Source organism: Oratosquilla oratoria, chromosome 8 (genome assembly GCF_046742065.1).
Source record: "Oratosquilla oratoria isolate Oo_2021 chromosome 8, ASM4674206v1, whole genome shotgun sequence".
In the NCBI taxonomy this organism is placed as follows: Eukaryota; Metazoa; Arthropoda; class Malacostraca; order Stomatopoda; family Squillidae; genus Oratosquilla; species Oratosquilla oratoria.
The window spans coordinates 23147650-23159850 of record NC_134784.1 but is presented as its reverse complement, the minus strand read 5'-3'; the positions used below and the strand labels follow the sequence as shown (position 1 = coordinate 23159850).

The 12201-nt window shown below is 36.3% G+C and overlaps 1 protein-coding gene across 2 annotated transcripts in view; it reads right to left on the bottom strand.

The window, feature by feature from the left end:
- LOC143027633 (aspartate aminotransferase, cytoplasmic-like) overlaps positions 1–12201 on the bottom strand; it is a 37189-nt gene that overhangs the window by 17514 nt on the left and 7474 nt on the right. Inside the window, exons 1-2 of one of the 2 annotated variants that reach the window (XM_076189021.1) lie at positions 2128–2332; positions 110–291 (exon numbers count right to left, since the gene is read on the bottom strand). In XM_076189021.1, the coding sequence (XP_076045136.1) occupies positions 110–253 (144 nt within the window). In that variant the 5' untranslated portion in view covers positions 254–291; positions 2128–2332. Of the gene's footprint in view, positions 1–109; positions 292–2127; positions 2333–12201 lie in introns of those variants that run through there. The other variant, XM_076189020.1, reaches the window with a different exon arrangement.

Below are 12201 nucleotides of genomic sequence, written 5' to 3'. Positions count from 1 at the left end.
CAATAAATGTGATATAGGGTCAGGTTATATAAATTTAGTTACACACAACAAAGAATGCTATGAACCTAAGCAAACATAACATTTAATTAACTACTGATAATTATCTTACCCTGCCCTCCTTCAGGAGTGGGTTATCAGCTCCCAATAGAATCTTGGATGCAGCAGTTGCCAAAGGTTCACAGCCAAGGATAGGAAGGTACTCATGATTTAAAGTGTCATCCTCTGCCATCTCCTTCTCAATCTTCCGCACCATCGGCAACACCCATGGCTTACCATCATTGGTGGAGTAAGCTTTGTGAAATTAATACAAAATTAATTCAAATCAAATTCAGTTACCATTAAAAGAGTTTATCAATATTTCCAGAAGCTTGTGTCATTAAAGGAGAACAAAGTCTGGCTGATCAAAATTAGCACATCTTGAGGAGTGAAGACAACATTGAATTCTGGCATTTTGCTATGCATGAGCTTTTTCAATGTTCATTATGTATGAGAGGAAGAGTTTAAATGTGTTTGAAATGAAATGCCTAAGAAGTATGGTAGGGATTACTAGGCTAGATGGAGTGAGAAATGAGGTGAGGAGGAGAGTGGGGTTGGAAAGGGAGTTGGGAGGTAGGATTGATGAAAGAGTATTGGGATGGTTTGGACACATGGAAAGAATGAGTGAAGAAAGATTAGTAAAAGAGGTGTGGAATGCAGAGGTTGAGGAGTGAACATGAGGGGCCAACCAAGGATGAGATGGATGGATGGGGTAAAAGGGGCACTGGGAAAGAGGGGAATGTCTTGAAGAAGGGAGAAGACAGAAGATAGGGGTGAGTGGAGAATGGTTGTGTATGGATGATGCTGTGATGCATGGGAGTGGTGGGGGATGGGGAGTGAGGGAGTATGTATGAATGATATTTTGATGCAGTCCAAAGGGATTTCTCCCCATCTTCTCTTTTTCTGCATGAGGGGATGGAGAGGAGGGGTGGGTTGCTGAATAAATGAAGTGGCCTTGCTGTGGATGTGCTGTATCTTACTACATTGTTTCTGACCCAGGGCAGTGAATGACATACAGTGATGACCCATCATCCAGGAGAAGCCAAGAAAAGAGGGAGAGGTGGTGGATGGGAGTGGAGTATGTGGGGATGAAATGGGTGGGAGTGGATTTATGCCTTTAACTTGGACTACCTCCTTTGTATGGGGGAAAAAGCCGTTGGTATATGAATATGTCTATATTATGTACATGCGTAAAATTGACTGAAAATAGGAAAAAGTCATGGGGATTTGTTAGGTCAGCACTGATGACAGAATGTCGTAAGTGTAAACTGTGGGCTTGTAAAATGTTAACATGGAATGCCTGCAACTATTCTTGTCCTGTTTGAGTGTATTACTATCTTGGATAAGTGTTGTTTCTAGGATCTTCTGAAACTATGAGGCTCTTTCATTACTGTTGTTGTTTAAACGAAATATATGGTGGTTATACTTATGATAAGGAAAACAGTTGCAGTTCTGGTCAATTGTTTAGTAGGCATACCTATATACCTACGATGTAGATAACTGTGACATGTGAAGGGTGTTTGCTCTAACTACCTAATAATCTTGTAAGAATGTATATTAAGAATTTAAAAAGGTACATAAACTGCATTTGCTATTCTACGTTCTCCATCTATGAATTTCAATTACATTGGGTGGGTTTTATAAATTTGTTTACTGTCAGTTGAATATAAAGAGGAATGTTCTCTTATCAAAATCGCAATGGGGATATAATGATTGGAACCTGCAAATTGTGGTTCTGTAAAATGAATGTTAGACAGGATTCTATCCATTCTGCCCATCTTCTAAATCTCTAAAATCCCTTACCTCTATACTGACTACCAAGGTGCTGGCCCATGGGGCTGACAATTTTTGGATCAGGTTCAAGATCTCTATCAACTTTAATTGTATGTTTTTACTCCACATTTGCACATGCAATGAATACAGTAATGGTTCCCATTGTATCACTATAAGCAGATGAGACAGAAAATACCCCACACTGATAAAATACTGACAACAATACAGTTTCTGGTCCAGATTGTTGCAAGCCACTGTTATGGTTGGGGTTCCCAGTTAGTGAAACATAAGTCAATAATTATCATTAGGCTATCATACCAAAAGTTCAGGACTCCTTGAAGTTTCTTTTCATTCAAGAAGGTGAGAAGTTGCTGTCCTTCGACTGGAAAACAAATCTGAAACAGTCTCCAGTCCCGTGAGTTCCTTTCATCACTGTCTGAATGTCCCTCGTGAGTATGCATATGTCCATGACCACTATTAATACATTCACTTCGCCCATGGTTGTGAACCTCATTAAGTCACTGGTGGTCATTGGAGGTGTGGAGTTCTTGTTGTGGTGCAGGAGCAGGACAGAGATACAACCCAAACCAGTTACAACCAGATTTACTATCTACAACGGCCTCATCATATAAAACAGGTTCTAAGGGGCATAATACCTAAATAGTTTATGCCCGCGAAATAATTCCGCCAAAATGAAGAGGTTTTGGTCTCACAGAAAATACTACTGCATACATTTGATGTAGCAGATAATTCAAAGTGAATATGGCAATATTTAGTAATGCTTGGAAGCGGTTATCAATTTTAGGAATCTGCACGACCCAACAAGAACGATTTGTGCCGTCCCATTGAAATAGCCTGTTTGCAAATGGCTGGTGCTGTAATAAATATGCCATATTTTGTACATCTTATTTACACACGACTTTATGTTTAACACGTTACTCCTTGACGACTTTACTAATGCAAGATAACATCTGGAAAGCGGGATCAGGTGATTTTGGCCCAGGGTTTTTCTGGGCCGAAATCGCCGGTGATTTGAAGGCTTGGTGCACTGTATAATTTCAATTTAGATAATTTGTTTCTTAAATTTAATTTCGTTTTCACACAGTATGTGCAAAAAATATCGTTACTTGAAATTATATACAAGTATTTTTTAATTCTTTTGATAATACATTTTCTTTCAATAATAAGTAAATAATAATAGCAACATTTGGAGGACTGGCAGAAACGTCCGACTCTGCAGAGTTCTGGCTGAAACGTCAGTGGCCGAAACATCCTACATTCGATGCGCTCCCCTCCTGCATGCTCACTAATGGTGCTGAACTTCTGGGATGGGTTGTTCAAAACAAATTTTTGCACCATCTTGGCGTTAAATCTATCTTGATATTAAACATCATGGTAACACAGAGCGTTACCATGACATTTAACATCAAGATAAACTAACGCCAGAATTAGTTTTTTGAACAACCCAACCCTAGACTCCTTGTTATAATATGTTATCAATGTTAGGCAACTTTATGTACAACAATAACACCATTTAGTATTACCATAGTCCACACATGAAAGTTGTATAATAATAGCAACATTTGGAGGACTGCTATTATTATTTATTTATTATTGAAAGAAAATATACCATTAAAAGAATAATATATCACCGGCGATTTCGGCCCAGAAAAACCCTGGGCCGAAATCACCGGGCCGAAATCACCCGAAGCCCTGGAAAGCAGTTGTGTCATGCTCACTGGGTACTGTGGGGAAACCATATATAGGTAGTGAGTGCATTGTAGTATGACGGCGATTGTCAACGTCAAGATAAGATACATCTTAACCAACCAAAATTTACCCTTTCGGTCCTCGCTCTTTGCTCCCCTTCCCAGGCACGAAGTCGTAGTAATTTCAAAAGAAAGCAGCCTACAGCCAAGACATGAAAATCGAAACCATTCAGGACATGCGGCAGTGGCAGGTTCAGATGGGGGTGGGGAGTAGAAGTACATTAAACACATCACTGAGGGTAAATATCTAAAAATGTAAGATTAAGTATTACTATTGCCCAATATTCTGAAAAAAACTAAAGTGAAAACCTACACTTCAATTTTTATTCAAAATCATCGTATTCGTGCTACTGAGCAAGGTAAAACGAATACTACAAGGCACGTCAGTGGGGGGGGGGGTGAGGGAGGGCCAGAAAACCTCTCCACTGCGCAGGTAGATGATGACGTCAACGGAAATATCGAGACCAGGGTTCAGCGGCTCGAGAGCTGTCAGTCACTCACACACCAGTGTGTGGAGCGAAGCTCCATCTTCTGATTAAAGGGGTAGCTAAGCCAGACAAATAACATAAAAATGCCAACAGTTTGTATAGTGCAGAAGTGCAATGCCGTTAGACTGAAAGGTGATAAAAATATACATTTCTTTTCACAACCCAAAGATAAAAAACTTAGAAACAATACTCGGTCATCTGGATATGTATACAGCCGTCATTTTGAAAGCAACTATTTATTATCAACAATTCCTGAAATTTTCATTCAATTGCAAATAAACAGACTAAAGAATCCGTTTAAAACATAACTGAGCTTGGTGGAGATAAAGGTCTGCATACAAAATCCACGCTTGACATGTCATCCCATCTAAAAACTCATATTAAAATAACCCACCTACTGTCAAAGCATGGAAAACAATTTTATAACTTTTCTGGCGGTCATATCTCAGGTACTGATAATTTGAGGATAAGAAAGTGATACTGAGTAATTTCAATATTGTGAACATCATAGTGTAATTCCATAGTCTACCATACATACAGATGGTTTTCTTTAAAGTTTACATTTTCTTCCACCTCTCACTCTCCCACTCTGCATTTCCTATGACGTCACGGTGGAGGTGTGCAAAGACTATATAAGAAAGACGGGAAAGCTCACGGAGAGCCGCATCGTCCACATACATTTTACTGTGCGGCTCTCTCACTAGATGGCGTGTACGCCAATCAGCAGTTTTAACTGCATCGTCTGTTTGTTTACAATTAAGCGGGACATTCAATCATAGAGTGTGGGCGGAACTATCACCCATGTGTGGTGTGCAAAAAGAAAAAAATGCCTTTCCCCATCTAATACTTCAAGTTTTTCCTAAAGATAGAGAAAGGTAAGAGATTCAACATACACAATACATGGAAACTTTAACAGAAAATGGAGGAATAAAATAGAACATAGTTAATCTTCTTTATCTTTATGTCAGACTCAGTGCAGTGTCACTTAGCTTGGAAATGAAAATTATAGATGAATACCTTACAAATATCTAGAAATATGAATTGATCATGTCAAATTCATACCATATCTTTATGGCAGTCCCAGGCAGGCACAGCAACTTTGATATAGTTATGTCATGTTCTTAGCTTATGTGGTAAAGTTATAAACTTTTACCTTAATTTTGAATAAATGGCCAAATACACAGCAACAAAAAAAAAGTTGAATCGCATGTATGTTTCTTCTTTTTTTTTTTTTTTTTTTTTTTTGGTAAGTTGTGACTGCTTCTTAAAGTTCTTTGGTAGTTTTAAAATTTAACGGTTTTTGTTGAATGATTTCTCTGTGTTATGCTTGTTCTTTTACGGTCTCAATAAACGTCGACCAACGCCGACCAAAGCCGACCAAACCCAAATAATGACGGCTTTTGCTCAAATGCATAATTTTATATAGAAATTAGCATGTGGTTGCATTATTTGACCAATTTTCTTTTTAAATGTGTGATTATCATGTAATTTGATCAAAGAGAAGTTACGTTTTTATCGTCTGCAAAATTACCTAAGTCGACCAACGCCGACCAAACCCAAACAATGACGGCTTTTGCTCAAATGCATAATTTTATATAAAAATTAGCATATGGTTACATTATTTGACCTATTTTCTTTAAAATGTGTGATTTTCATGCAATTTGATCAAAGAAAATTTACGCATTTATCCTCTGCAAAATTACCAACCACAGCTACGAATGCCGTCCGACTCACTAATAGCCGACCAACGCCGAACAAGGACGGTTTATATTCAAATGCACGATTTTGTATATATAAAAAAAAACGAGCATATGGTTGCATTATTTGACTTATTTTCTTTAAAATGTGTGATTTCCATGTCATTTGATCAAAGAAATTACGTTTTTATCCTCTGCAAAATTACCAACCGCAGCTACGAATGCCGTCCGACTCACTCATAGGCGACCAAATCTCAAACAAGGACGGTTTTTGCTCAAATGCATAATTTCATATAAAAAACTAGCATATGGTTACATTATTTTACCTATTTTCTCTAAAATGTGTGATTTCCATGTAATTTGATCAAAGAAGTTATGTTTTTATCCTCTGCAAAATTATTTTATGTATGATTGCAAATCTTGTTTGTTTGATTTTGTGACTTATTTCTTGCATGTTCATCCTTTTATTTTTGTCTATGTTTTTTACAATACAGTACCTGTCTTGCTACATATGTATATATTTTTGTTTGTTTGCTTTTGGGGTTTTCCTTTGTTCTGTTAACATTTTTTGCTTTATTTTTGCATATGCATGTTATGTCTGCTTCTTTGTTTATTTTTGTTTCATATTGTTTTTGATTACTGATTTTCCAATGTTTCGTTTGGTATTTAATATCTGATTGCATGTTTTGGTTGCCTGATGTATGGTTCATTTTTGAAGTTGAATAATGTTATTTCTTTTAGTTTGTTTGGTATATGTTCTTTACAAGACAGTATTGCTTTGTTGCAAATAAAAGAATCTCATGTATACCAAACTTTTACTATCCTTGTTTGTATAATTTGTGTACAGATACTTGAATAAGTATACAAAGTTCAAACATAAGCACAAGCACAAACAAGAAAAACATGATATTACAGAAATAATAAGATAAATATAACTAAAATAACCTTTTAAATTTTAACTGTTTACTCAATTTCAAATATTTAGTAATGAATGATGCATTGTGCAGAAGTATTTTACCAACTTTTGATTTTATAAATATGATCATGTGTGTAAAGCATATATTAGATAGTCTTGTTTGCATGCAAAAGTCATAAAATTACTACTCATTATTTTATAAAATGAGAGTAAAACTTTTTCGAGATGTTGATTATTTTAGCGAAAGGATCAGTTTTAAAATTTCCATAAACACTATATATAATACAAGTTAAGTATGATTTGAAAGCCGCGCTACGCCACTTCCGATTTATAGTTTGCGGCTCTGTCGATAGATGGCGCGCATTCCCGCTGGATGGATGACGTTTTCTTATTAGTAAAAGATAGAAGCTTTCCCATCTTTCCTATATAGTCTTTGGGAGGTGTGCGGAGGGGGGGGGGCGTTCATTTCTGTGGAAGCGGTGCTAATTTATCTATTTAGTAATGAAGCCATTTTAGCGTTTTGGCGTGAACGTGGGCTTTTTCGGTTCCGTTCCTAGACACACTCCAACCCTAGACAGGAGAGATATATGTTATAATCTAAGTTTTCGTGTTTGAAAAAGTACATTTTTCGGATTGCTCTCCTGAAACCCCCCCCCCCATCCCCTTCTTTTGTTCGAATATCTTAGACTGGATTTGGAATATTTGGCAATACATGTACGACAGTGACGTCTGCAGTCTACATTGGAAATATTCTCTACACTGATAAAGGTTATTTTTCAGAATACTTAATAACTATAGTAAGAGGATCCGTAAGCTATAGTTCAATATTTAAATGGTAAGGTGCTACTTTGGTATGCGATCTACTAAGTATTTCAGCGGCTTTGACCCATCGTTTTTCGCTCATATTTCCGAAATAATCATTCACATACGCATGGTATATTAGCACAGCCTAATTCATACCCGTCCATAATTTTTGACGTTATAGTGTATTCACAAGTGTATTTAATTACGGTGTTTACTCTTGATATTGTGTGTGTCGTAGCCGACACCCGTGAAGTAAATCGAACAAGTGAAGTTGGGATACACGAGGTAGTTTGTGATGACGTCACGACTTCACCTGTTCGATTTACTTCACGGGTGTCGGCTACGACACACTTAATATCAAGAGTAAACGCCGTAATTAAATACACTTGTAAATGCACTCTAACGTCAAAAATTATGGCCGGGTGTGAAATAGGCTGTGCTAATATATCATACTGATGTGAATGGTTATTTCGGAAATATGAGCGAAAAACGATGGGTCAAAGCCGCTGAAATACTTAGTAGTAAGGTACTACTTTGGTATGCGGTCTGGTAAGGTGTTACTTTCGTAGGCTATGCGATGCACATGTCATGAAGTTACTTTGGTATACGATCTACACTTTATATTGTGATCTACAAGAAAACCTATACGTTGATTACGTTGGTTATACGAATATTATATTATTTTTACCTTTATTCTCAATAGTCATTCTTATGCAATCAATCTATTAACATTTCCTGGTGGTTTAATCAACATCGTCACAAGTGTCCACGGCTCTTTACGTATAAGGCATAAATTCGTTTAAATTTTGCCTTCAAAGTCATCGCGAATAATGACAATTTTCTCTTTTTTTCACTTTTTCTTAAGATATCCGTCTTCAGTTCTAAAACTGAACTGCTTTGCTTTAGTGAAAGTATACAGCTAACAATTCAAAATCTTCGGTAGATTCGTCAGGAACACGAATATCTTAAGGCTTGCAGCCACGTTTTCTTTGTTCAACAGTCATTTCAAAACGTTTTGCCAACTCTGTTATTTCGCACAGTAATCTTGCACGCTTGATCAATTCTAGTAACACTTATAGGTAAATGAAATCGTCCTTTGTCATTAGTCAGAACGAAGTTTCTAAATTGTGTCATGTATATATATATATACATATATATATATATATATACATATATATACATATATATACATGATGTATATATATATATATATATATATATACACACACATATATGAGAAATTCGCTAGTGAACAGCGACATCAGACACACACACACACACACACACACACACACACACTTTCAACGAACGGACGGCTTGACGAACGCTCTGAAGAAAAGTGAAGATTGTGGATACCAACGCAAAGAGAAGTGCCTTTTTGTATTTGCAGGGGGGGGGGGAAATTGCTCGTGAGGTAGAGGGAAAGTAAGGAAAGAGGAGAGGGGGAGGGATTACTGGGGAAATGGAAGGTAATGAGGAGGTGGAGGAAATGGCCCTGACGGGCCGCCGGGTAGACAAAAGACCCCAAGACGAGTTGGATGATGACATGTCTAATAGGAATGTGAAGATTAGAGGTATAGATAGGAGCAATATAGCAGAAAGTGATGAGAATATTTTCAAGGGATTTAAAGAGAGTGGGGGGGACTCAAACCCCCCCCGACTGACAAGACTAGAGATGAAGGTTGATAAGGTGATCGAAGACTTGGAGAGTAGGTTAGGTCATATGAACACCATTTTAAAAAGGGTTGAAAGATTGGAAGAACTGGAAAAGGCGAATAAAAACTTAACTGATGAAATAGAAGAACTAAAAAGACAGTTAAGAGAGGTAAAGGGGGAGAATGAGGAATTGAAGAAGAATAGTAAAGAAAACAGAGAAACAATAGCTAAAGAAAGTAAAAATTGGAAGCAAACCCAAGAAGGAAATAAGATTTCATTCACTGACATAGTCAAACAGCAATTGAAAGAACATACTGAAGACTCAGTTATTAAAGTGATGAGACAAAAGGAGAATATAGTAAGGGATTTAGCAGACAAGAAGAAATGTATAATTATATTAGGAATGGAAGAGAAACACAACACAGATAGAACCACAAGAATCAAAGAGGAAAATGAAAAAGTAAGCCAATTACTAGAATCAGTTCAGGAAGATGAACCAGGAATTATGAAACAAATCGAAGAGAAATTTAGACTCGGAAAGTATAGCACAGACAAGACCAGACCAATTAAGATTAAATTCAAGTCACAAACAACGGCAGAGAATATCTTATCCAAAACAGGGAAACTAGCAACAAGTGAACAACACAAAAAGATATGGATAAAAAGAGAAATGAATAAAGAGGAAAGAGAGGAAGAAAAGCAGAAAAGACTGGAAGCTAAGACAAAAAACGAGAACAGAACGGAGTCAGAGAAAGAGAGATTCTATTGGAGAGTAGTGAACATGAAACTAAGGAAGTTCGACATACAAAAGAAAAACATAAGGGAAACAGAGAACACAATGGAAGTGGCAGAAAACTAAGAGTGTCTTACACAAATATAGATGGATTAATAACAGGATTGAATGAGCTGAATGATTATTTGAAAGAAAAAGAACCGGACATAATGGGAATTGTAGAAACAAAATTAAAAGGCCCACTACCACCCAACAGTGTAGGACATGATGCATACAATTATTGGATTAGAAACAGAGAGAAAAAGCAAGGGGGTGGAGTTATGTTCCTGACTAAGAAGGATATAAACGTGAAAGGTGTCATATATGGAAAGAATACAGTAGAGATGATTATGATAGAAGTGGAAGACAGAGATAAGAAGAGCAGAAAATTTGTGATCAATTATGTGCCTCCGAAAACAGCCTCATGGGAGGAGAGTGAATATAAAAGTATGTTAGAGGACACAAAGATAGCATTAACTAAAATAATGGAAGACGGAGGAAGAATAGTTATGATGGGCGACTTTAATTGCAAAGAAATCTGCTGGGAAGAAATGACAGCAAAGAGTGGTGATGACTCATGGGGAAATGCTCTACTTGAGATGATTACTGACCATTCAATGACACAATGGATACAAGAGAACACTAGGTATAGAAATGAAGAAGAACCATCGAGGCTAGACTTAATAATTACATCTGAACCTAGAATAGTGGACAAGATTGAATATAAAACACCAATAGGTAAAAGTGACCACATATTGATTGAACTGGAACTTAATGAAGAAAAATATATGAAAAGAAATGAACAATATAGAAAAGGAAGAATGATGTATGAAAAAACAAACTTTGATAAAATAAGAGAATTCTTCCAACAAGAAAACTGGGAAGAAATATACAAAGAAGAAACATCAGTGGAAGAGAAATGGAATATTTTGACAAAAATTTACAAAAAAGGAGTGGAAAAGTATGTCCCAAGACAAAAACAAGAAAAAGAATATGTAAAATGCTGGTACAACAAAAGTTGTAGGGAGTTAAAAGACAAAAGAGACAAAGCCTGGACCAGATGGAAAAAAGACAGAAGACCTGAAAAATGGAAAATATATACTGGTTATAGAAATGAATATGTACAAAAGTGCAGAGAGAAAAAAAGAAAATATGAAAAAGATGTTATAGAAAAGTGTAAAGATCAACCAAAACTATTCTACAGATTTGTAAACAATAAACTGAAAAACAAACAAGACTTGGAGAAATTGAGACAAGGAGGAGTTGAATACACTGAGGAAATGGAAATGGCAGAAATTATGAACAAACATTTTAAATCAGTGTTTACAAGGGAAAATATACAACCTGAAGAGATTGAGTGGAAAGAAAAAGTCCCCCCTATGGAAGAAATAGAAGTAACAAAGAATGAAATATTGACACACTTGGGTAATTTTGATGTCAGAAAATCGCATGGGCCAGATGAAATAGCAAACTGGATTCTGAAAGAATGCAGGAATGAACTGGCAGACAAAATACATAGCATAATAAGCAGTTCCTTAAAAGAAGGAAAAGTTCCAGAAGATTGGAAAAAAGCAAATATAGTACCTATATATAAAGGAGGAAATAAAGAAGAACCTACCAATTATAGACCAGTCTCTCTAACAAGTACAATAGCAAAAATTTGTGAAAGAATTATCAAAAGTAGATGGGTAAAATACTTGGAAAAAAACAACGTACTAAATCCAAGGCAATTTGGATTCAGACAAGGTCGGTCATGCGTCACCAATTTAATATGTTTCTATTCAAGGCTAATAGATATAATACAAGAAAGAGATGGATGGGCTGATTGTGCATTTCTAGACCTAAAAAAAGCTTTTGACAAAGTACCACATAAGAAGTTGCTTAAGAAATTAGAATATGAAGGAGGAATACAAGGTAAATTGCTAAATTGGATGGAAGACTTTTTGCAAGAAAGAAAAATGAGAGTAGTGATAAGAGATCAGCACTCAAAATGGAATGAAGTAATAAGCGGTGTCCCGCAGGGAACAGTTCTGGCCCCAATAATGTTTGCTATATATATTAATGATATGGATGAAGGAATTGAAAGCTATATGAGCTTCTTTGCAGATGATGCAAAACTACTGAAAAGAGTGAAAACTGAAGAAGATTGTGAATCACTACAGAGGGATCTAAATAAAGTACAAGAATGGAGTAGGAAGTGGGAGATGGAGTTCAATACAAAAAAGTGTAGTATAATGGAATTTGGAAAAAGCAAAAACAGAATAGCAGGATCATATAATTTGGGAGAAGA